This window comes from Phyllobates terribilis, unplaced genomic scaffold (assembly GCF_046119375.1).
Source record: "Phyllobates terribilis strain yellow unplaced genomic scaffold, ASM4611937v1 Scaffold_3__8_contigs__length_932513732, whole genome shotgun sequence".
Lineage (NCBI taxonomy): Eukaryota > Metazoa > Chordata > Amphibia > Anura > Dendrobatidae > Phyllobates > Phyllobates terribilis.
The window spans coordinates 203,655,126-203,682,855 of record NW_027362763.1 but is presented as its reverse complement, the minus strand read 5'-3'; the positions used below and the strand labels follow the sequence as shown (position 1 = coordinate 203,682,855).

Sequence of the window (27,730 nt, the reverse complement as noted above, 5' to 3'; positions counted from 1 at the left end):
AAAAATGTAAAAAGGGGCTGAATACTTTCTGTACCCACTGTATGTGTCAACAGAAAATCAGGGAGTGGGGAATGGACAGTGGAAGGATGGCTAAACAGCAGATGTGCATGGAAAAATGGGGGGAGGAGAGGGGGAAACATAAATGCAATAGATATAAGGAGAGAAAAAGAATTAATAAGATGAAGTCAATGTACATTATGTAGACTTGATATGGATGTATTAATATAATACGCGTGTTGCTGATCCCACAGTAAAAAAAACGTTGTGTACAGTTGTGCTCAAAAGTTTACATACCCCGGCAGAATTTTTCCTTTCTTGGCCTTGTTTCAGAGAATATGAATGATAACAAAAAACTTTTTCTCCACTCATGGTTATTGGTTGGGTGACGCCATTTATTGTCAAACTACTGTGTTTTCTCTTTTTAAATCTTAATGACAACCAAAAACATCCAAATGACCCTGATCAAAAGTTCACATACCCCAGTTCTTAATACTGTGTATTGCCCCCTCTAACATCAATGACAGCTTGAAGTCTTTTGTGGTAGCTGTGGATGAGGTTATTTTCTCAGATGGTAAAGCTGTCCATTGTTCTTGGTAAAAAGCCTCCTGTTCCTGTAAATTCCTGGGCTGTCTACCATGAACTGCGCGCTTGAGATCTCCCCAGAGTGGCTCAATGATATTGAGGTCAGGAGACTGAGATGCCCACTCCAGAACCTTCACTTTGTTCTGTTGTAGCCAATGACAGGTCGACTTGGCCTTGTGTTTTGGATCGTTGTCATGTTGGAACGTCCAAGTACTTCCCATGCGCAGCTTCCGGGCTGATGAGTGCAAATTTGCCTCCAGTATTTGCTGATAACATGCTGCATTCATCTTTCCTTCAACTTTTACCAAGTTTCCTGTGCCTTTGTAGCTCACACATCCCCAAAACATCAGCGATCCACCTCCGTGCTTTACTTTAGGAATGGTGTTCCTTTCATCATAGGCCTTGTTTACCGCTCTCCAAATGTAACGTTTATGGTTGTGGCCAAAAAGTTCAATTTTGGTCTCACCACTACAAATTACCTTGTTCCAGAAGTTTTGAGGCTTGTCTCTGTGCTGTTTGGCGTATTGTAGGCGAGATACTTTGTGGCATTTGCGCAGTAATGGCTTTCTTTTGGCGACTCGACCATGTAGCCCATTTTTCTTCAAGTGCCTCCTTATTGTGCATCTTGAAACAGCCACACCACTAGTTTTCAGAGAGTCCTGAATTTCAGCTGTTATTTGTGGGTTTTTCTTTGCATCCTGAACAATTTTCCTGGCAGTTGTGGTTTGGTTTTTACAGAGCCCCTGATTTTCCATTTGTTAATCACAGTTTGAACGCTGCTGACTGGCATTATCAATTCCTTGGATATTTTTTTGTATCCCTTTCCTGTGTTATACAGTTCAACTACCTTTTCCCGTAGTTCCGTTGACAATTCTTTTGCTTTCCCCATGACTCACAATCCAGAAATGTCAGTGGCTGGATGAAAGATGCAAGAGTCTGTCTGGATCCCAGAAACTCACTCAGCTTTTATGCACACACACTGATTACAAGCAAACAGATCACAGGTGAGGATGTTACCTTTAGTAGCCATTCAAACTCATTTGTGTCAAATTCTGCGCATGTTATCAGGCCAAAATCACCAGGATATGTGAACTTTTGATTAAGTCATTTGGATGTTTTTGGTTGTCATTAAGATTTAAAAAGAGAAAACACAGTAGTTTGACAATAAATGGCTTCACCCAACCAATAACCATGAGTGGAGAAAGAGTTTTTTGTTATCATTCATATTCTCTGAAACAAGGCCAAGAAAGGAAAAATTCTGCCGGGGTATGTAAACTTTTGAGCACAACTGTATATATAAGTAATTGAAGGGAAAAATTAATGCTAGGAGATTAAAGTAGAATAAGGTGTTGCAATAAGAAAGAGGTGGGAATAATGTATGGACAAAGGGAAAAGGGGAGAGAGATGCAGATGAGCAATTGCATCAGTGATTGTGTCATAGTCAAAAAGACAAATAAATAACTCATGACTGAGTGTGTGATAATCATTGAGACAGTAAATCAATGAATGTGAAATATTTGATGAAAAATGTTGAACAATGTATATAAAAAGTATACACACAATAGATATAATATATACTAAGAAAGGTGAGCAATGTATCCATGGAGTGTGCAAAAAGTGCATAATAAAAATAAGAGTGATAACATCAAAAGATATGTCAATGGTAAAAGTTATAGCTCTGAGTATGCCATGCCCTGAAGATTAATTGGAAATATTTGCATATAATGATAGGGTGGGCCCCTGGTGTCATTTCTTACTGGTGGGCGCTAAGCATTCCAGAATAACAATGTCTAGGTTTTAGGCTACACAAAAAAAACCTGCAGTGCGCAGGCGCTTGGAAATGTCAAAGAGCTCCAGCGCCTGCTCTGCAGTACTTTGCTCTGCCCTCGTCAGGGCGGAGAAGCCCACCTGCGCAGGAGCGCGATGCCGGGGAGACTATGTGGATGACGTAGGAACGCGTCATCCACACAAAGCAAGAAGGAGTACAGCATCGAAAGAAGAAGGGAGGTACCAGACCAGGACCAGAGATGCCCATCGGACCCGACCGCCCCACAGATGTCTATAATAGAAGCTTTATAGAGAATGCTCTATATCAGGGCTGAAAGGTGGTGGCCGTATCTCATATCAATCAAACCTGGTGACAGGTTCCCTTTAAGATACAAATAATTCAGTAGTACTAGTAGTATAATGATACCTATCTATGTGCATAGATTAATAGGCATCTAATATGCTTAGCAGCGGAGCTGTACTGCCCTTTACACATGATATTTATCATGGAGTCAGGGGGATGGTTAGGCTATGAGTCAACCAAGTACATCTTTATCAGTAAAAGAGCCGCAGCATAATTTATTCCCAGCATAGGCCATACCAGTTCCCGTGATGAAAGCTACAACATGCTCAACTATAATTCACGAGGAAAAGTTCATTCCTGCACTTCATGTGTTGCTGATAATTCATCTTGAGGTGTTTCTAGTTTCACACAATTTCAAGCATTCACCCGGCAGAGAACTTCACCCAACATGACCCTGATCTATGTTCATTTGGTTTTTTAAATTAATAACGCCTTCGTAAAGAAACACGAACTGCAGAAAATTTGCAGAGCAGCAAAATGGTTTGTGGCCACATAGAAAAGACACTATCAGGTGGTAGTATTGTAGTATACCTGTGTACAGGTCAAAATGTCCTGAACTGCTGATCCCAACAACAATGGCTGCCTGGAGATGTGAGCGATTTGTGTATTGATAGATAGGGTGCAGTCAGACGGCCGTATAACACGGACGACCATCGCATTGCAATGCTCAGACTGGCCGGCAGCTCTCCTGACAGCATGTATTCCTATGCAGCTGTCACGCTCGGGTCAGGAGAGCCGCCGGCCAGTCCAAGCATTGCAATGTGATTGTTGTCCATGTTATATGGCCGTCTGTCTGCGCCCATAGATGTAAAGTTCACAACACAAAGTGCATCCATTATTATATACACTCCTCAACACTGAAATTGCAAAACCAAGAAAGAAAAGTGGAGGAATTGTGGAAATCACAGAATAGACATGTTAATGATATGCAAATGATGAAAAAATGGAAACAACATTTTCAAAACATCTCAATGTATTCAGTATCAAGTATGAGCACCACATGTAGGAATCCCAACACTTACACCCCTTGACTGCTATCATTAAGGTTATTAATGGTTGTCTGAGGCATACTGATTGCACTTGGGAAAATCATCAAGATCTAATGGTGGCAGCTCCTGCGTAATTGCTGACATCCTAGATGTACATGTTGGGAGACAAGTCCGGAGACGCTACAGGCCATGGCAGCACGTTAAGCCCACCCAGGGTGCTCACAGCAGAACGAGCAACATGTGGCCTGGTGTTGATATGTTGAAAAATGGCTCCTGTGACACTTTAACATTACCTTGTGGCCACCTCTTCACTGCAATGTCCTTGTGGTCTCCAGACTAATCTCTAATCATCATCATTGCGTGCAAGAAAAAAAAACAGGACTTATCACTGAAGATAGACATCCATTCCAGCCTTCGCTGCTGTCTTACTCTGTACCATTATAGCCTTTGAGAGCGTTGGTGTGAGGTCAATGGCACTACTGTAGTTGGACGCATGGCTCGTATCCTAACGTTGTGCAAACATCTTCTGATGAGTTATATAGATACTGTTCGATGCCTTAAGCTTGGTATGTGACATCCAATTTCACCTGTGGTACATAATGAATCACTATGCACCATTTCTCCAATCTGACAAGACCACGTGGGCAACCCAATTTGGAGACCTTTGTAAGGAAATGTTACATTGGTCCTACTCTCAAAATTATGGTGAGGGGTGGCATAAGGTGTGGTAATCTGGACACCTTCAGTTTTTATTCCAGATACACTTACAGCTTGGTGTTACATTAATTTGGTTGTGGAACCAGTGGTATGGAAATTTCTCCAAAGTGTCCATGGAGCCAATTTTCAACATGACAACACCATTACACTTGTTACTGATGCTACTGTGAGCAGCCAGTCACGCAGGGTGTGGGAAAGACTTAGTGGAACACAAAGGGAAGAGGGAAAGGGAGCCCAGACTCTAGGGAAAAGGGGGAAAGTGGAGACCTCCTAGGTTGATCTAGCATCACCCTGTCTCCCCTAACGTCCCTGTATTGGCTCTTAACCATTCGTCGCATGCGTACCTCGCCCTGTCTTTTACTGGCATTTGGCTCAAGCCAGGGAAAGGAGGAGATGAGCACTAGTCGATCTCCACTAAACACTATAGATAACAAGGAAGGACAAACAGGGGGAAAGTGCTTAGCTTTAGATGACTCTAGACAAATGCACAAACACGTCCTCAAGCTCCAGCGAGGAGAAGGTACTGCTCTTGCTAAGCCTTCACAAGGAATAATGAATATCGCCGGCACCTCCCTCTAAAACACACCAGGTATTTATACACCCAGGCCAGGGAGTTAATAAGCCAGAGGGAGGTAGCAACTAGGTCCCAGTAGAGACAGCCTCTAAGACGATGTCTGTAATGCCAAAAGTAGAGATCTCCTGCAACCAACTGCAGGGCGACTCTCACCTATGACACACCCGTGACACAGCCTCCGTGGCCCAATTGTGCTACAATGGCCTGCAGCGTTTCCGGACTTGCCTTCCATTGAGCACATCAGGGACTTTACTGGTCGTCAATTTCAAAGACAGCTGCCTACAGCGGATCTGAATGATTTGCGACCAAGTGCTTTCAGAGTGGCAGAGTGTTCCTCGGACGCACATTCAGCTGAAGTGTATTGTGGTGCAGTGACCTGTCAGGTCGGTGCGCAGCAATACACGCTGCTGGCCAATCAGATGCCAGCAGCTGACATTGGAATGCATGTGACTCGGGGGACATGGCAGTGATGTCATGCGCTTCAGTTATTTGCATGCTGAAGTCAGCTGCCAGCTTCAGAAGAGGACGCCGTGCAGCGGGGGAGCGGAGGAAAGGTGAGTATAATGGTTTATTTTTTTTATACATTAAAGAACAACAGCAGAAAGGGGGACAAACACCAGGATGTGGGGATATATCAGGATGGGGCCCAGGATAACAGATATATACTAGGATAGTGGCTAAATATAACAGAATGGGGCATATATATACAAGGATGAGGGACATACCCTATATCAGGATAGGCGGGGTGTCCCTGGTCCAAATCTTGCACTGGGGCCCATCAGACTCTAGTTACGCCACTGGACATGCCGCTTATTTTTCTCTGCCAGCTGTTTTTCAAATCCTCATCAGTAAAAACACTAAAAAAAAGTGTATATTTAAATGGATAGGAATAGTATTCAAAACGTATTTGAGGTACGTCTGAGGAAGAATTTGGAACAGATGCACTTAAAAACTCAAAAACTCTGCAGGAACCTAGCCTGAAAATTCTTTCTGAATAAGCTTCTTAATGATTTCAATTAAAAAACATGCTTGTAGTGCACATAGTGTGATTTTCCCGCTCATTTTTTTTTCAACATGGGAAAAAAAAGTGTTACATCAATCCTTGGGGAGAAAAAGCACCAAAACTTCCCATTGGATCAACTGTAATGTGTTAAAAAAAACGCCCCATACAAATAAAAGGTGCTGAAATATGTTTTGTTTTTCATGCCACGGTAAATCCTGTCAGAAAACTCCACGTAAAAAACTCATTGCGAACATACCCTTGGTATATAAAATAATAATAAAAGTGTCACGTCTTCTTTGGTCAAAGTTGACTCAAGGTCATGCCATATCTTCGGTGATAGCTTCACCGGGCTGACATTCATGGATCAGGCCTAGCTCTGCTTAGCTTTACCTCAGAGCATTTTGTGTAGTTTCTGTGAGAACCATATTCCATTCACACAGGTTTTTTCACAGCCGGAAGGCCGGCCGTGTATTGAGCAGAACACAGCAGTAGTTACTACTGGAGGAGGGAGATGTTGGGGTGAAAGGACTGGAGGAGGGAGATGTGGGGGTGAAAGGACTGGAGGAGGGAGATGTTGGGGTGAAAGGACTGGAGGAGGGAGATGTGGGGGTGAAAGGACTGGAGGAGGGAGATGTTGGGGTGAAAGGACTGGAGGAGGGAGATGTGGGGGTGAAAGGACTGGAGGAGGGAGATGTTGGGGTGAAAGGACTAGAGGAGGGAGATATTGGGGTGAAAGGACTAGAGGAGGGAGATGTTGGGGTGAAAGGGCTGCAGGAGGGAGATGTTAGGGTGAAAGGACTGGAGGAGGGAGATGGGGTGAAAAGACTGGAGGAGGGAGATGTTGAGGTGATAGAACTGGAGGAGGGAGATGTTGGGGTGAAAGGACTGGAGCAGGGAGATGTTGGGGTGAAAGGAATGGAGGAGGGAGATGTTGGGGTGAAAGGAATGGAGGAGGGAGATGTTGGGGTGAAAGGACTAGAGGAGGGAGATGTTGGGGTGGAAGGACTGGAGGAGGGAGATATTGGGGTGGAAGGACTAGAGGAGGGAGATGTTGGGGTGAAAGGACTGGAGGAGGGAGATGTTGGGGTGAAAGGACTGGAGGAGGGAGATGTTGGGGTGAGAGGACTGGAGATGCTGCTGTGGGAAATTGCTGCGTCTCGGTCCAGTACACCCAGGGGTTACATTCTTGCGTGACCTTGTCGGCAGGTGTTACTGTATATTTATCCTGTGACGTGTGTATCCGCTGTGTGCACTCAGCGATGTATAAATTACACTGACTTCCTCTATCCCTAGGGAGCAGGCAGCGGCTACAGGAGGGAGCCCAGTACTGACGTTGTACTCAGGCCATTCTCGGGGTCCTGCATCCCCCCCCCCCCCACCTTAGCCGGAATCGCTTCCGCACCTGTCGGTGGCTGTTGTTGACTCAGGAGGCCACCCCACCCCTTCCAGGCAAGCTCTGGAGCCTAGCTCAAAGAGTTGGCAGGTTCCTGGGCTGTTTTCTTTCCCTTAACAGTCTGGGCAGGTGCCAGCCCAGGAACAAGAGAGGCAGTATACGAAGAAAAGAGCGAGCGAGAGCTGGGAGGAGGGAGAGGAAGGAGACGCCGAGTGGGAGAGAGGAGGGATGAATACCCTACAAGAGGAAATGGTCAAAGGGAACAGTGCAAACAAGTACAGGAGAGGGTCCAGATTAATACAGGCCGTGCAGGACACAGGAGAAATGCTTCAGTCCATGGTCACATATAATCAGAACACAATAACTGCACCCGGAATTTAACTAATACTCTTGTTGTGTATAGGCAGAAACATCCGTGCTTCCAAAGGCCATAATGGCTACCGCAGGCAGGTCATTGGACTACTGAGTGACACAGGACCAAAGTGGTAGCTTGTCAGCATCCCGGGAGAACTGACCGCCAAATAATTCTGCTATATTGGGAGGAATTTAGGAAATCAATATGCTTTTTATTGATTGTTTAAATCTACTCTATTGCAAAGGGGTTAAAAAGTAAGGAGGTGGGGGTGTAAAATTTAATAATACACCAGGGAAAAAATAGTTAAATTCAGGCCTAAAAGGGTTAGTTACACCATACGGCCGCCGATCGGCAATATGTTCACACAAGGAGACACTCTAAACGATGCACACTGGACGATCCGCAATAGATTATTCAGTGCGCATTGGTCGCCAGTGTTCTCGGCAGCACAGTGCTTTACACAGGATGATGTGCTGCCGAGAATGATGACCTTTTGTGATGCACAAAAGATAATTTCACACAACGCACGAGCGTACTGCTCGTTCGTCGGGTGAGCTGCAGTTTGTTTAAACTACAAGATTATCGAAAAATGAAAGCTTGTTCACGATAATAAAGTAGTATAAATGGACCCTTACACTTTACTTTTACAGTAATCAATCCAGTAGATAACAGTTGTTAGTGTGGTTAAACAGAGTAGGACAAGCTGCAGTACCGGGTACAGCCACCCAAAAGGGGGGAGCTGTGGTGCTTGCGTGAACAAAGGAGGTCACACGGTTTCTACATAGGGATAATCATGGCCAGTACTGCAGATCAGACCTCCATTAATTAAAAATGATGGTCTATTCCTGAGGGTATGTTCACAAAGAGTGGCCAGAGGAAAAGGACCATTGCCACTTCAGTGCCAGTAGCTTTCACCAGGACTGAAAGTGATGACATCCTGTCCATACAGTCACCTGACCACTGGGGCCATTGATTACCTGCAGGGTCAGGTGACTGATGGACTAAACAGCAGCACTTGTGGTGGGATGACATCCCATCTATCAGTCACCTGGTCCTGCAGCTGATCAATAGCCTCAGCGGTCACTGGATTCTGCGGACAGGATGTCATCACTTCCGGACCACTTTGGGAAAAGAGATGAAAAATCCTTTAGGTTTAGGGCAGGGATGTCAAACTCAAATACACAGAGGGCCAAAATTAAAAACTTGGACAAAGTCGTGGGCAAACCTTGATATTTGTTTAAAAAAATGGCTACAATTGGGGAAGTTTTTCCTTATTATTCCTTAGAGAGTAATGGCACCACATAGTCCTCCATACAGTATAATGGGTACCACATAGTCCTCCATACAGTATAATGGCCCCACATAATCCTCCATACAGTATAATGGTCCCCACATAGTCCTCCATACAGTATAATGGCCCCACATAGTCCTCCATACAGTATAATGGGAACCACATAGTCCTCCATATAGTATAATGTGCCCCACATAGTCCTCCATACATAATAATGGGCTCCACATAGTCTTCCATACAGTATAATGTCCCCATATAGTCCTACATACAGAATAATGGGCCCAACATAGTTTTCCATACAGTATAATGGGCCCCACATAGTCCTCCATACAGTATAATGGGCCCACATAGTCCTCCATACAGAATAATGGGCCACACATAGTCCTCCATACAGAATAATGGGCACCACATAGTCCTCCATACAGGAATAATGGGCCACACATAGTCCTCCATACAGAATAATGGGCCTCACATAGTCCTCCATACAGTATAATGGGCCACACATAGTCCTCCATACAGTATAATGGGCCCCACATAGTCCTCCATACAGTATAATGGGCCCCACATAGTCCTCCATACAGTATAATGTCCCCATATAGTCCTACATACAGAATAATGGGCCCAACATAGTTTTCCATACAGTATAATGGGCCCCACATAGTCCTCCATACAGTATAATGGGCCCACATAGTCCTCCATACAGAATAATGGGCCACACATAGTCCTCCATACAGAATAATGGGCACCACATAGTCCTCCATACAGAATAATGGGCCACACATAGTCCTCCATACAGAATAATGGGCCTCACATAGTCCTCCATACAGTATAATGGGCCACACATAGTCCTCCATACAGTATAATGGGCCCCACATAGTCTTCCATACAGTATAATGGGCCCCACATAGTCCTCCATACAGTATAATGGGAACCACATAGTCCTCCATATAGTATAATGGGCCCCACATAGTCCTCCATACAGAATAATGGCCCCCATATAGTCCCTCATACAGAATAATGGCCCCACATAGTCCTCCATACAGTATAATGTCCCCACATAGTCCTCCATACAGTATAATGGGCCCCACATAGTCATCCATACAGTATAATGTCCCCACATAGTCCTCCATACAGAATAATGGGCCCAACATAGTTTTCCATACAGTATAATGGGCCCCACATAGTCATCCATACAGAATAATGGGCCCCACATAGTCCTCCATACAGTATAATGGGCCCCACATAGTCCTCCATACAGAATAATGGGCCTCACATAGTCCTCCATACAGTATAATGGGCCCCACATAGTCCTCCATACAGTATAATGGGCCCCACATAGTCCTCCATACAGAATGGGCCCCACATAGTCCTCCATACAGAATAATGGGCCACACATAGTCCTCCATACAGTATAATGGGCCACACATAGTCCTCCATACAGTATAATGGGCCCCACATAGTCCTCCATACAGTATAATGGGCCCCACATAGTCCTCCATACAGTATAATGGGCCCCACATAGTCCTCCATACAGAATGGGCCCCACATAGTCCTCCATACAGAATAATGGGCCCCAGATTTGGCCCGCGGGCCAGAGTTTAACATGTGTGGTTTAGGGCATCAACGCCAAAGTCCCAGCAAACCCTTTAGGATAAAAACAAGAATGCCCACTAGTAATTATATATGATTGAGTTCAACTTCTTAAACAATCTTTTTTTCAGGCAAAAGTATTTTTCGCAATGGAGTTATATATCCACAGGATGAGTGATTAAGTGGTGACAAACAAGACAAGGACAGCTGTTTGTTTTGGACTGGAAGGCCAACAGACCTGGCTCTGAAATGTCTGACACATGTGGACTGCACAGTTACAATGACGAGAAATAAAACCCAGTTACAAAATAGGAACACAGCTAATTGCAAAACTAAAGCTGGCCGCTTATGTGATGGAGAGCAGGGCTAAGACCGCAGTAATGCAAAGATAATACTGACACCTGCTGATGGAATAGGGGCCTGGCACCATGAAGTTTACTTCTCTTGCCCACAGTACAAACTAATATGAGACCAACTGAGGCAGAAAATAAAAGGGTGAAAAAAAGGTGTTGCATTTTCATTAAAGTTACATAATGCCGCCCCCTTCTACTTTTTTTAATAAATGGTGACACGTTGTTAGTGCAGTGGTATGAACGCATAGCAGGGACAGATCTGTTACATGACGGATTCCAGTGACTTACAATGGGGATCTGTCACTTTACCAGTAAAAATATAGTGCTATGCTTGGCTATATGTCCTGCTAAAAATGACAAAATCTGCAAAAAAGGCTCCAGTGGAGGTGCGACCCCAGCCTGAGTGAGCCGCCGCCGATGATACGGTGTGGACAGGAGTTTATCTTATACACGTTTCTCTCTATGGTTGCAGCAATCTCTTCTCTGTGCATATACCATAAATGTCTGAGATGGGAATACTCTAAAGGGGGTTCTTCAGCGCAGCTCACTCCGCAGAAAGAGGCTGATAGCATTGAGTTGGCAGATGAGTGCGAGGACATGGGCATGGCTGCCCTGTATCGTGCACTTGTACTTTTCATTAATTCAAAAGATCAAAGAACCTCGTTAGACTAACAAGTGACCCTGATCCCAGTGATATATTGCTTACTGGGCTGCTTGCTGTAGTTTTGATAAAATCCTTGTTTTATCTGCTGCAGATCTAGCAGTTCTCTGAATGCTGAGCTCTGTATAACCCCGCCCACACCACTGATTGACAGTTTTTAACCTATGCACAGTGTACACAGAAATCTGCCAATCAGTGGTGGGGGTGGAGTTATACAAGGCTCATGGACATGGAGGACTACATGGTAGCAGGTTTTCTAGTTCTCTAATGATAATCTCTTCCGGATTGTGATTTTATCAAAACTACAGCAAGCAACCCAGTAATTGGCAAATCACTGGAATCAGGGTCTCTGTCTCTACATTATGCTGCTCTCAGATTATTTGACAAAAACGTAGTGATTCCCTTTAAACATTTCCTTCTTTTTGTACCCGCTCCTGACTTTGGTTAAAAAAACCGCACCTATATCTGTAATCATTTATTTATTTTACTCACTTATATAACGCTATTAAAGGGAATGTGTCACCCTCTGGGACTTATCTGACCTCTAATATGGGCATACAGGTGATAGAAATGTGAATCTATACATGCCTGTATCCCTCATATTAGAGATCTTGTTGCTGTGAAATGTCTTTTTGTGGGTTTGTTTTCATCATAATCGTACGGACCTGCTTGATCATGTTACCAGGTCATTTTCCCCATATAATGAACACCATAAACAAAATCCAAAAAACAATGGAGGAACTGGGTTTGTTCACTGCTTGTTTATATTGCACTGCAGGCAGGGGGCGCCATTTCAATCTTCATCTCAGGCAGAAAGAAGGCTAGAATCAGCACTGCCAGCTGTTCTCTGGCACACTGTCCCCATCAAATTGCAGTCACCAACAAAAGGGCCCTTCACTGATATCCTAAACTTTATCCTCCCTTATCCTTTTTGCAAACACCCAAAAAGAGAGGAGTGACATCACACACATGCGAGCACATCCCGCCCACATTTACTGCAGTCGTAAAGCGAGCTAACGGTACACTAGATTTTCATGTCAAATATCAGCACTGCTCCCTCTAGTGATTAAAAGTTGAAAATATCAAACATTTTTAATTCTTTTTCATATTTTATACCTTAAAAATATTGAATATTTAAAAAAATAAACAAATAAACATCAATGCTTTTAATTTTTTAAATTAACCTTTTTTGGTGATTGTCCCACAAAAGGCACTTAATAAATCTACTCTAGATCGGTGATAAATATCTTATCGAAAGGAGCCCATTGATGACAGTGAGAAAGAGTCTGGATGAAGCAATGGATGAGAATGCACCCCAGCCTCCATTCAATGCCTGCAGGACTGACGGAGACTCATTATTAAAGCTGTATGTCATCATATATAGCAATGAGGTTTCCAAATATAGAGCCTGAAGCGACGAGAACGGCATTGTCTGTATAAAGCACCTTCGCACAGACGGAGCGGGCATGCATTCTTAGTCCTTATTCACCAATGATGTATGAAGTATACAGGAAGTCCAAGGGTATATTCTCACTCAGATAGTTTTGTCAAAATTGCTTCAATCATGTGAATAGGGTTCTTTATGCAACATTTACATCGATTTTTGCAAGATACATTTGAGGTCCGTTTAAACAGGCCGATAATCGGGGAACGGCATTCACGGGAAGGTTCATTTCAATTATCAGCCCATCTTAACAGGCCGCCAATCACCAGACGGTGGATCGATTTTTCAGCGGGCTAAAAAAAAATCATTGTCATTGACAGCATGTCGCCCGGTGTAAACAGGACATATGCTGTGGATGACGTGATACTGTATGGAGACAGAACACTCATATCTGCGATGGCTCCGGATACATAGAATATTTGTGTAAACAATTGTCGGCGTGCATGTAGTTGATCGATAGTCGTTTAAAAGCCACAATTGTGCCGTGTAATCCCAGCCTTAAGCTACAAGCACACATTGCAGTAATATTACAAATGCACACAGCTTGTATAGGGCATCAGTCACACCAATAAGTGTAGTGAACAGTGTCGATCTTGTGAATTTTGGCCAAAATATCGACCAGAACCTCATGTATTTTATACATCTTTGCAAAGTGCAGCCAGGCTCGTTAGTGCTGACTTGGGGAGTCTGTCCTTGTGTGATGCACTTATATAATAGTGCTGGACAGTCTGCATGATCTAATAGTATCAATAATAGGGTACAGACAGACGGACGTATAACACGGATGACAATTGCATGACAATGCTCAGACTGGCCGGTGGCTCTCCTGACCCGAGCGTGACAGCTGCAGGGGTGGATTAAGAGTAGCAAGGGCCCCGGGCAGTTTAGAAGGCGCGGCCCCCCCCCCCCCAAACAGACCTGATTTATCACGTGACATGTCACATGATCCCCTGTGATAGATCATGTGATAGTTCACGTGAAATTAATTTGGCACAATATTAATTATAATATTTTTTTTTAGGCTGTGTGCCCACTATGCGTTTTTTAAGCGTTTCCGCAGCGGCAATTCTGCTACAGAAACGCTTAAAAAAGGCGTGGTAGAAGGTCTGCCATGTCCCCCAGTGATAATCCGCATGTGCTGTGCACATGCTGCGGAAATTTCCGCTGCGGATTATCATTGCGGAAAAATCCGCAGCATTACCAATTATTTTGCGGAAGCGCAGCGTTTTCGCCACCATTGACTTCCATTAGAACGCATGGAATCCGCATCCCTGCATCTGTAGATGCGGAATCCATGCGTTTCAATGTGCGGATGGTACCCGGGTGCGGAGGACAGGAGACTCTCCTCTGGACCCGGGTACCATAGAACCTGTAAAAAAAGAATAAAATAAAAAATAAATATCATACTTACCTTCTGATGGCCTGAAAAGGACCTGCCGTGACGTCATTTAGTCATGTGACGGGTCACTCGACCGCTGACGTCGGCAGGCCATCAGAAGGTAAGTATATATTTTTTATTTTTTACCATTCTTTTACGGTCACACTATATAAATCCATGCTGGTTGCATGGATTTATATAGTGTGACCAAGTTGTCAAGCACTTTCCAAGTGATGCTAAAATTGCTTGGAAAGCGCTTGTCAACCCGCATGCAGAACTGCAAGTGAAGAACGCTTCACATCCGCTTGTCCCTGGCAGGAAAACGCATGTACAATCCGCATGTACAATCCGCATGCGTTTTTTCTGCCAGGGAGATGCAGAAACACTCAAAAAAAATCCGGAACATTTCTGTATCGTGGGCACATAGCCTTACATTAATTGTATGACTCAATATTGAGCACACGTAGCCATCTATACACAGCGGGAGGCCACACGTAGCCATCTATACACAACGGGAGGCCGTACGTAGCCATCTATACACAGCGGGAGGCCGCACGGCGCCCCCCCCAGAGACAGCAGGAGGCCGCACGGCGCCATCTATACTCAGCAGGAGGCCGCACGTAGCCATCTATACACAGCAGAAGGCCGCACGGCGCCATCTATACACAACGGGAGGCCACACGGCGCCCCCCCAGAGACAGCAGGAGGCCGCACGGCGCCATCTATACTCAGCAGGAGGCCGCACGTAGCCATCTATACACAGCAGGAGGCTGTACGGCGCCATCTATACACAGCAGGAGGCCGCACGGCGCCAACTATACTCATTAGGAGGCCGGACGCAGTCACGCATGCAGTCACACACACACACAAACATATATAGACATATACATACACGCATAAACACATTTGAAACACAAAAATACATATAAACAGACATCACACAATGATATCTGCCTGCACACACACACACACACACACACACACACACATACACACACATACATAGACTCACCATCCCCCGGCTCCATTCCTCCTGCCTGCTCTGACTTCTCCGTTGCAGCAATGCAGGCCGGGCGCGCACTGCGTGACGTCACAGCTAAGAGACACGGCCGCGCACAGGGAAGTGTCTCCTAGCAGTGACGCGGCCGGGCCAGCACAGGGAAGTTAACTGCTGCAGTGCAGGCCCGGCAGATGAAGAAGTAGCGGCGGCCGCTGCTGGGTGAGCGGTCCGGGGCCCCCCCTCCCGCCATATAATGTGGCGGCCCGCACATATAATGAGGGCAATCCGGCATTAGACACCCCGCCCGGTGCCGCGGGCCCCTTGCAGCCCCGGGGCCCCGGGCGGTAGCCCGGATTGCCCTCATTATAATCAGCCTATGGACAGCTGCATAAAAATATATGCTGTCACACTTGAGTCAGGAGAGCCACCGGCCAGTCCGAGCATTGCGATGCGGTCGTTGTCCATGTTATACGGCCATCTTACTGCATCCATAAGCTGTCAGATTCTGTGCACTACATGTATCTGTGTGAATAGCACCCTTTGCATTTAGAACCACCCTCACCATTCATGGTAGGTCTGTGAGTGGTTGTTTTATCAGTATTTTGTACCTGTGCTGCCTCTACCTTGTATCATGGGGGCTGCTGCATCCTGTAAATTTGAACAAGGACACAACTGAGGCTTAGCAGACCTGCTCTGAAAGCTGCTGATGCTTGTGAATTTGTGATATTTAAAATAGCAGCTTGTCAGCAGCAGGGAAGGAAGGGAGGGAGGTAACTGCTGTATAGAACTAATTGCGCTGGAGAGAGGTGGCTGGTATATTAGGAGTTAATTCCTCTCCTAGAATGTAACTACTGGCACACCTGGGGTCTGGGCAGGCACTAGTGTTCCAGCTCCATGTAAACCAGCTGTACATTATGTAAGATAAAAGCTCTCACTGCAGGAGAATGGCAGCAGATAGAAAAAGCAAGTCAATTGAAAACTTGCTTATTTTTAAGCAGTCTAACTAATTAAAGCAATTAAAGAAATTGAGATAGATTACCCTTTTAACCCCTTTCTGACATGAGATATATCCATCCTGTGGCCTGGTACTTACCAACATGGGACGTATGGATATGTCTTGGCGCAGAGAGGCTGTGCGGGGGCTATCACCGTCAGGTGTCAGCTGATTCCAACAGCTGACACCGGCACTTTAACCCGATAAATTATGCGATCGCAGCATTTAGCATGCAGGCAGAGGGAGGAAAACCCCTCTGCCTTTGGATTGGAGACCCCGTGACATCATCGCCGGGTCCCGCTCGTGGCCATGGTGACCCGCTGTCATCATGACTACATCTGGGCCACCAGAGATAGGCAAGTTGCCAGATCATGCGCAGTGCATGATCTGGCAACTTTCTGTCAATGCAGAACTGACAGTTTGTATAGTATAGGAATGCTGCTGAATCCCTATACTATACAAGCGATCAGACTGCAATTAGTAAAAGTCTCATAGTGTGGCAAAGTGTAAAAGTTGAAAAAAAAAGTGAAAAAAATGAAAAAAAAAATTGTAAAAATATATAAAAAAAAAAATAATAATAATAATAATAATAAAAAATAAAAATATATTGTACCCATAAATAGAAAAAAATTAAACAAAAAAGTACACATATTTGGCATCGCCACGTCAGGAGCGACCTGACCTACAAAACTATCCCACTAGTTAACCCCTTCAGTGAACACCGTAAGAAAAAAAAGGCAAAAAATGATGTTTTAACATACCACCGAACAAAAAGTGGAAGAGAACGCGATCAAAATGACAAATGTAAATAAAAATGGTATCTCGTAAAACGTCACCTTGCCCCACAAAAAACAAGCCGCAATACAGCTCCATCAACGGAAAAATAAAAAAGTTATAGCTCTCAGAATAAAGCGATGCAAAAATAATTATTTTTCTATAAAATAGTCTTTATTATGTAAAAGCGCCAAAACATTAAAAAAACACTATAAATGTGGTACCGCAATAAACGTACTGACCCGAAGAATAACGCTGCCTTATCAATTTTACCACACGCGGAACAGCATAAACAAAAAAAACCTGAAATGCTGTTTTTTTGTTTATTCTTCCAAAAATCAGAATAGAAAGCGATTAAGAAATGTCACATGCCCGAAAATGGTACCAATAAAAACGTCAACTCGTCACGCAAAAAACAAGCTGTAAAATGACTCTATCAGCCGAAATATGAAAAAATTATAGCTCTCAAAATATGGCGATGCAAAAACTAGTTTTTGCAATGAAAAGGGTCTTTTAGTGTGTGACAGCTGTCAATCATAAAAACCCGCTATTAATCTGGTATCGTTGTAATCGCACCAAGGCAAAGAATAATCAATTATACCGCACGAGGAACGGCGTAAAAAGTAAATAAAACCAATTCTTAACCTGCTGTTGATTTGTTCACTCTGCCTACCAAAGATCGCAGTAAAGCTCGGCGCACATTTATCCTGCACTCTGCACTTACATCGAGGGTTCCGTGTAAACCTCTGAAATACGTAATTCAGACAGAACCCCCAGCGGAAGATTCCCTATAATAAGGAAGATGGAAGAACTGTGGACGCCGTCTGGACTATGATCTGTCGGCGTCTGTCTTTTTATTCGGCGTGCATAAAAGTGCAGTCACCCACAGTTTTGTGCACTTCTGAAAAGGACAACGCTGAACAGAGGCCAGACGGCGTCCAGAGCAACTCTGCTGCCTCATTATAGTGAATGGATCCCTCACGGGTTCATCAGAATCACGTCACTCTTGAGATTTAGATGGAAACCCCGATATCAGTGCTCAGTGTAAAGTGCAGGATAAATGTGATCCAAAATGTTATGTAAAATGTTTCCAACAAAAGCTTCAACTCAAGCCACAAAAAGAAAGCAAGTTATCGGAAATACAGGGGCTTTCACATTGCTGGTAGCACAAGGGCTCTGGAAAAACGCCATGGCTCCTCGCCCCCCAAAAGAATTTGAGCAAAAACTGCACTCCCAAATCCAAATGCCTCTCCCCATTCTGAGCCCCAGTGTGTGCCTAAACCGCAGTTAGCGTCCACATGTTTGGAATTTCTGTAGCAATGAGAGCTCACCTAATTTACAGGTGCATGTCTCCAGAAACACGAGCTGGGCACAACGCACTGGTCACTACCACTTACTGGCCAAAAATTGGATTTTTTTTATTTTCACAGCTCCATTTTATAAACTTCTGTGCACATGGGGGTTCATAGGCGTGGAGAAGAATGAATATTCATTCTCTTTAGTAGCGGGCACAGAGGAGAGCTGAGCTACAGCTCCTGACTGTTTGACAGCTTTAGTACATGTGAAGAATGTCTATTTCTTACACATTCCTCACATGTATTAAAGCTGTCAAACAGTTGCAAATCATGCACACAGGAGTAGTGATGAGTATGTTTTGTTAACCCTTTCGCCGAGTATGCTCGGGCCAAGCACCGAGTAGTTACAGCTGCTCGGTGTCATGTTTGAATCACTCCCATGTAGTGATGAGCGAGTATGTTTTGTTAACCCTTTCGCCGAGTATACTCGGGCGAGCACCGAGTATTTATAGCGTGCTCGGTGATATGTTTGAATCACTCCCGGGTGCATGATTTACGGCTTTTTGACAGCTTTGATACATGTGAGGAATGTCTGCCTCTTACACATTCCTCACATATATTAAAGCTGTCAAAAAGTCACAAATCATGCACATGGAAGTGATTCAAACATATCACCGAGCACGCTATAAATGCTCGGTGCTCGCCCAAGTATACTTGGCGAAAGTGTTAACTAAACATACTCGCTCATCGCTACTCCCGTGTGCATGATTTGCAACTGTTTGACAGCTTTAATACATGTGAGGTATGTGTAAGAAATAGACATTCTTCACATGTACTAAAGCTGTCAAATAGTCGCAAATCATGCACACGGGAGTGATTCAAACATGACACCGAGCAGCTGTAACTACTCGGTGCTCGCCCGAGCATACTCGCCGAAAGGGTTAACAAAACATACTCGCTCATCACTACTCATCACTAATGTCCACTAGTGATGAGTGAGTATGTTTTGTTAACCCTTTCGCCGAGTATGCTCGGGCCGAGCTCCGAGTATTTACAGCTGCTCGGTGATATGTTTGAATCACTCCCGTGTGCATGATTTGCGACGGTTTGACAGTTTTATTACATGTGAGGAATGTGTAAGAAGCAGACATTCCTCACATGTATCAAAGCTGTCAAAAAGTCGAAAATCATGCACACGGGAGCGATTCAAACATATCACCGAGAACGCTATAAATACTCGGTGCTCGCCTGAGTATACTCGGCGAAAGGGTTAACAAAACAAACTCGCTCATCACTAATGTCCACCTCTATTTCATTCCAGCCTTGTCTTCTGGGTCGCTGGAGGTCCCAGAGATCAGAAAGTTATCCCTTCTCCTATGCAACAGCTAGGATAGGGGATAACAAGTGTTTTGGGGAATACGGTTCCCTGTACAGAACATAAGATTGCACTCTCTAGTTACAGTCGTGTTTTGACGGTTGGATTCTTGCTGCTACTATGATCCATTGACCAGAACCCGCAACCTGTGGCTCTTCAGCTATTGCAACACTACAACTCCCAGAATGCAAGGACAGCCTACTGAGGAGTTCTGCGCCGGCTGGAGAGACACAGGATGGAAATCACTGACTTGAATATTGGTTGGATGCTTGGCACAGGGTCTGCTGGGGCTCATGTAGACATCCGCGCAAAACGGTCCGAGAACAAACCACTAACACACGGACTGGCGGCGGGGAGAACCCCGACTAATTTGCATGGATGTCTGCATGAGCCCTAAGAGGGGCACAGATCTCCAGCTTCTTGTATGGGCGCTGGTCTCGTTTATGGTAAACTGGGCCAGTGCTTTGGAGAACCTCACTTCTGGTGGGATGAAGTCAATGAGGAGGGCCCAGGCAAAGCCCCCGTCACTCATCATACCTGTAGTCTGGACAATATTAACCAATTCCCAACATGTGAGCTACACAAAGGTCACACATTGTTTGGAGCGGACCCTCTGTGCCCACTCCACACCCGACGGCTGGTATATACGGCGTCCGCCTCTAGTAACAGTGGGATTTAAGAAGCACAATTTGGTGGCGCCTAGTTCTTGCACCAATCGGTCCATCTGAGAATCAACCGTGTGATGGTGATGGGTTGCCATGGCACTTGGGGTCCTGCTGAGGACCCCCATGGCTGCCATATTGGTCCTTTGAAGCTCTGCAGTATATACTGTGGCTCTGCAGTATACAGAACAAGCGATCGCAGGTTCAAGTCCCCTATGGAGTTAAGAAATAAAGTTACAAAAGTTTTTAAAGATTCTAAAAAGTTCAATGTAACAAAATATAAAATGATTTAACTCGTTTGATAACAATGACATGCCAGGACTGCAGCTGTACAGTGCCTGCTCCAGTGCAGTGCCATCGCCTCCTCCATACACCGAGCGCCAGAAGATGCAGTAACTCCTCCTGGCACTGCCAAGAAGATCCCTCTGAAGAAACCCTCCGTGTCTAGGGCGCAGGCCGGGCTCACCTGAATCACTGCCTCCAGCTTCATAGTGGCGCCCTCCTCGCTGGCCATAGTGTCGCGCTCCGCTCCGCTCTTCCCCGCGATCCGGCAAGTTCTGACCTTCTGCTGTGGGCCAAGAAGCCTGATCTTAGTGTTACCATGGTAATAGCGGACGCCGCGGCTCCGGCCGTTACCCTGACAACAGAAAGCGGCGGTAGCGGTGGTCTAGGGAAGCCAGCAGTGATTGGCAGTTAGGGGCGGGGTTTTCCAGCGGTAACCAAGGCGATGGCAGCTGTGGGCGTGGTTGTGTATGTTAACTGGAAACGAATTGCGCTGGTGGGCGGGGCGTAGGGAGATCGCGGGAAAGGGCCGAGATAAGGAGGGAGAAGAGTGCAGGGGAGGCCGAGGGCCAATAAAGTCTCTGCGGGCAGTATAGAAGAAAGGAAAGGGCAGGGAATGTGCTGCAGCTGCAACTCAAGCGTAATAACGCAGTAATAACGCACCATTGTATAGACAGTACAGTTCCAGGGGTTCGGTTGTATCTGACACTATCGGGGCATTGGCTAATTTCTTTGGACCCCGAATTAATTAGGCCGCGTTCTCCTGTTCACACTTCCCATTTATTGGTTATTTTGGAGGAAAAGACAGAAATCCTGCAAAAGTGATAAGTGAGGCAGCGGGGACGGCTGAATATATTGGGGCCGCTGATAATTATGGGGGCCTCTGATCATTACGGGGGCCTCTGATCATTACGGGGGCCACTGATCATTACGGAGGCCACTGATCATAACGAGGGCCACTGTTCATTACGGGGGCCGCTGATCATTACGGGGGGCCACTCATCATTACGGAGGGCCACTGATCATTACGGGGGGCCACTGATCATTACGAGGGCCACTGTTCATTACGAGGGCCACTGTTCATTACGAGGGCCACTGTTCATTACGGGGGCCACTGATCATTACGCCGGCCGCTGATCATTACGGGGGGCCACTCATCATTACGGGGGGCCACTGATCATTACGGAGGCCACTGATCATTACGGGGGCCACTGATCATTACGGAGGCCACTGATCATTACGGGGGCCACTGATCATTACGGGGGGCCACTGATCATTACGGAGACCACTGATCATTACGTAGGCCACTGATCATTACGGGGGCCCACTGATCATTACGGAGGCCACTGATCATTACGGGGGCCACTGATCATTACGGAGACCACTGATCATTACGGAGGCCACTGATCAATTCGGAGACCACTGATCATTATGGGGGGCCACTGATCATTATGGAGACCACTGATCATTACGGAGGCCACTGATCATTACGGGGGGCCACTGATCATTATGGAGACCACTGATCATTACGGAGGCCACTGATCATTACGGAGGCCACTGATCATTACGGAGACCACTGATCATTACGGGGGGCCACTGATCATTACGGGGGCCACTGATCATTACGGAGGCCACTGATCATTACGGGGGCCACTGATCATTACGGGGGGCCACTGATCATTATGGAGACCACTGATCATTACGGGGGCCCACTGATCATTACGGAGGCCACTGACCATTACGGAGACCACTGATCATTACGGCGGCCACTGAGCATTACGGAGCCCACTGATCATTACGGCGGCCACTGAGCATTACGGAGCCCACTGATCATTACGGGGGCCACTGATCATTACGGGGGCCTCTGATCATTACGGGGGCCTCTGATCATTACGGGGGCCACTGATCATTACGGAGGCCACTGATCATTACGGAGGCCACTGATCATTACGGAGACCACTGATCATTACGGGGGGCCACTGATCATTACGGGGGCCACTGATCATTACGGAGGCCACTGATCATTACGGGGGCCACTGATCATTACGGGGGGCCACTGATCATTATGGAGACCACTGATCATTACGGGGGCCCACTGATCATTACGGAGGCCACTGACCATTACGGAGACCACTGATCATTACGGCGGCCACTGAGCATTACGGAGCCCACTGATCATTACGGCGGCCACTGAGCATTACGGAGCCCACTGATCATTACGGGGGCCACTGATCATTACGGGGGCCTCTGATCATTACGGGGGCCACTGATCATTACGGAGGCCACTGATCATTACGAGGGCCACTGTTCATTACGGGGGCCACTGATCATTACGGGGGGCCACTCATTATTACGGAGGGCCACTGATCATTACGGGGGGCCACTGATCATTACGAGGGCCACTGCTCATTACGAGGGCCACTGTTCATTACGGGGGCCACTGATCATTACGCCGGCCGCTGATCATTACGGGGGGCTACTCATCATTACGGAGACCACTGATCATTACGGGGGGCCACTGATCATTACGGGGGCCACTGATCATTACGGAGGCCACTGATCATTACGGGGGCCACTGATCATTACGGGGGGCCACTGATCATTACGGGGGCCACTGATCATTACGGAGGCCACTGATCATTACGGGGGCCACTGATCATTACGGGGGGCCACTGATCATTACGGAGACCACTGATCATTACGTAGGCCACTGATCATTACGGGGGCCCACTGATCATTACGGAGGCCACTGATCATTACGGGGGGCCACTGATCATTACGGGGGCCACTGATCATTACGGAGACCACTGATCATTACGGAGGCCACTGATCAATTCGGAGACCACTGATCATTATGGGGGGCCACTGATCATTATGGAGACCACTGATCATTACGGAGGCCACTGATCATTACGGGGGGCCACTGATCATTATGGAGACCACTGATCATTACGGAGGCCACTGATCATTACGGAGACCACTGATCATTACGGGGGGCCACTGATCATTACGGGGGCCACTGATTATTACGGAGGCCACTGATCATTACGGGGGCCACTGATCATTACGGGGGGCCACTGATCATTATGGAGACCACTGATCATTACGGGGGCCCACTGATCATTACGGAGGCCACTGATCATTACGGAGGCCACTGACCATTACGGAGACCACTGATCATTACGGCGGCCACTGAGCATTACGGAGGCCACTGACCATTACGGAGCCCACTGATCATTACGGGGGCCACTGATCATTACGGGGGCCTCAGATCATTACGGGGGCATCTGATCATTACGGTGGCCACTGATCATTAAAGAGGCCTCTGATCATTATGGGGGGCCTCTGATCATTATGGGGGCATCTGATCATTATGGTGGCCTGTGACCATTATGGGGGGTCGCTGATCATTATGAAGGCCGTTCAGAAAAATCTGCATGGAGAACGTTATATTATGTCTAAAAGCAGAGCAGTAAACCGGATGTCAGAATGGAGGTGATGTATCCTGACCCCGGTCCCAGGAACACTCAATCGTGCAGTGTAAATCGGCCGCCGAGCTCCAGAAAAATGAGCAAAACACTCGTTCATTGGGTGAAATCATTTTAAAGCTTAATGTGTGGCAAGAATTGCACAAGACAATGCTTACAGCACAGGACTCTGCAGTATAATTGTTCTATATCACTCTACAACCCCTGGCAAAAATTATGGAATCACCGGGCTCGGAGGATGTTCATTCAGTTGTTTAATGTTGCTGAAAAAAAGCAGATCACAGACGTGGCACAAAACTAAAGTCATTTCAAATGGCAACTTTAGGGCTTTAAGAAACACTAAAATAAATCAAGATTAAAAATGTGGTACTCAGACCAAGCAGAGGGAAAAAAAATATGGAATCACTCAATGCTGAGGAAAAGATTATGGAATCATGAAAAACAAACACACAAAAGAACACTCCAATACATCACTAGTATTTTGTTGCACCACCTCTGGCTTTAATAACAGCTTGCAGTCTCTGAGGCATGGACTTTAATAAGTGACAAACAGTACTCTTCATCAATCTGGCTCCAACTTTCTCTGATTGCTGTTGCCAGATCAGCTTTGCAGGTTGGAGCCTTGTCATGGACCATTTTCTTCAACTTCCACCAAAGATTTTCAATTGGATTGAGATCAGGACTATTTGCAGGCCATGTGTCTTCTTTCAAGGAATATTTTCACAGTTTTTGCTCTATGGCAGGATGCATTATCATCTTGAAAAATGATGTAATCTTCCCCAAACATCCCATCCAATTGATGGGATAAGAAAACTGTCCAAAATATCAATGTAGACTTGGGCATTTATTGAAGATGTAATGACAGCCATCTCCCCAGTGCCTTTACCTGACATGCAGCCCCATATCATCAATGACTGTGGAAATTTGCATGTTCTCTTCATGCAGTCATCTTTATATATCTCATTGGAACGGCACCAAACAAAAGTTCCAGCATCATCACCTTGCCCAAGGCAGATTCGCGATTCATCACTGAATATGACTTTCATCCAGTCATCCACAGTCCACGATTGCTTTTCCTTAGCCCATTGTAACCTTGTTTTTTTTCTGTTTAGGTGTTAATGATGGCTTATGTTTAGCTTTTCTGTATGTAAATCCCATTTCCTTTAGGCGGTTTCTTACAGTTCGGTCACAGACATTGACTCCAGTTTCCTCCCATTCGTTCCTGCTTTGTTTTGTTGTGCATTCCCTGTTTTGAAGACATATTGCTTTAAGTTTCCGGTCTTGACGCTTTGATGTCTTCCTTGGTCTACCAGTATGTTTGCCTTTAACAACCTTCCCATGTTGTTTGTATTTGGTCCAGATTTTAGACACAGCTGACTGTGAACAACCAACTTCTTTTACAACATTGCGTGATGATTTACCTTCTTTTAAGAGTTTGATAATCCTCTCCTTTGTTTCAATTGACATCTCTCGTGTTGGAGCCATGATTCATGTCAGTCCACTTGGTGCAACAGCTCTCCATGGTGTGATCACTCCTTTTTAGATGCAGACTAACGAGCAGATCTAATTTGATGCAGGTGTTAGTTTTGGAAATGAAAATTTACAGGGTGATTCCATAATTTTTTTCCTCAGAATTGAGTGATTCCATAATTTTTTCCCTCTGCTTGGTCTGAAAAAAATTACCCTTACTGAGTACCACATTTTTAATCTTGATTTCTTTTAGTGTTTCTTAAAGCCATAAAGTTGCCATTTGAAATGACTTTAATGTTGTTGATAAAAAGCAGATCACAGACATGGCTCAAAACTAAACAACTGAATGAACATCCTCCGAGCCTGGTGATTCCATAATTTTTGTCAGGGGTTGTATTAGTGATTTCTGCTGATAACCCGCAGCACGAACCACCTGCAGTCTGTGCTCCACTACGATTCACTAAGCAGCGCCCTTCTCCTGGTGCTAGGCCGCCATTTCAGTGCGGGAGTGAGCATAATAGCGTCTTCTGGGGCTCGCTCCCACAGTGACGATGATACAGTAGCTAAGTGACGAGCAGGGCGCTGCTTAGTTTACTGCAGCACAGATTTTGGCCGGTCCGTGCTGCAGATTTACACTATAATCAGTGTAGGTACGCTTTTAAAACTGATCATTCACGGCACCACATCGTCCCGTGTAAACCAAACCTGTGCTGCAGACAACAATGACAGCCCAGGTGTACAGAATAACCTAGGAGTGATTGTTCTGTGCACAGGAGAGGTGCGGTCGGCCCATGTAAATGGCCTAATAAACCACTGCTGATGCACGAGACCAGCGGTTGTTTAATGGGGCCATTGGCTGGGGTAAATCCACCCTTTTCAAGAAGATTCAGTCTTTTTTATTTTACAGTATGTGCACAAAGTTTTGTTCCTTTTTTACAAAGTTTTCGGAAGGGGAACTAAACAGAAATTTCAAACTTTTGAGGAGTTTTGAGTTTTTCACAATAATTTGGAGAGTTTTCTCTCAGTTTCTGCTCAGTTTCCGCTCCAAAAAGACTACGTGTGCACATACCCTTAGGCTTTTCTTTTTTCCTCTAGAGCTGTTTTGATTTTAAAGCAGTTGTGAAAAGGATTTGGAAGCTTGTTCCCAAAATTTATTTTTTGCAACTTTTTGACTTGACAGTGGCAAGTCTGGAGTGGATTCATGTGGGACTCCAGTAAAGAAGCTGCGCCATACAGGATGCAACATATTAGTTTCATGTGACCCACTGACTATGAGAGCTATCAGATGTTCCTCCTTGGGGTCCATCATTTTTACAGCATTAATAGTGCTGCATATTGCCCGCCCTGTCCTTGCTGTCATAAGTGAATCAACTGCTGCCAGAACTTTTAATTCCGGTGTGAAGAAATCCTAAGGGCTTATTCATATGACTGCACCATGGACAAGGAGGGTGAAAGTTTTATTGTGCTGTGACTGAGGTCTGGTCCAGGGTTGTGGTGTCTCCAACTGGTCTGAGGAGCACATTCCTTAAATTGATGTAAAAAGACATAAATCCATGTGACACATTCATTCCTGTTTTGAATGTGTTAAAGGTCATCATAAGTTTGTACTCCCAGACTCTTCTGTCTCTCTGGGATGTGAAGTTACCTTTCAAATATCATAAAACTGAACGGCACTTTCAAACAGAAAAACAGGTGCGGACAAGTGCAAGCTAAGAGAGCCACTGTATATATAACTAACAAATAACGCTATAATATGTACACATTTACTGGAACTGTGTTACTATTGTAGAAAATAAGTTAAAAAATGAAGGTAGTTAGCTCATAAATTGCCCAATTCATGTGAGCCCAACTACCAGCGACCAGGCTTTGTTGGGACCCTAAACCTAACACGATGCCTCTCTCGGGCTAAAAGCCTACAATTATATGGGC

General features: G+C 45.5%; 1 protein-coding gene across 4 annotated transcripts in view; it reads right to left on the bottom strand.

Moving 5' to 3' along the window:
- The window catches only part of CROCC2 (ciliary rootlet coiled-coil, rootletin family member 2), a 149,901-nt gene extending 128,622 nt beyond the window's left edge, over window positions 1-21,279 (bottom strand). For all 4 annotated transcript variants that reach the window (XM_073674531.1, XM_073674534.1, XM_073674532.1 and 1 more), the window contains exon 1: window positions 21,028-21,279. In XM_073674531.1, coding sequence (XP_073530632.1) covers window positions 21,028-21,075 — 48 coding nt within the window. In that variant the 5' untranslated portion in view covers window positions 21,076-21,279. The remainder of the gene's footprint in view (window positions 1-21,027) is intronic.
- Between the last annotated feature and the right edge of the window lie 6,451 nt (window positions 21,280-27,730).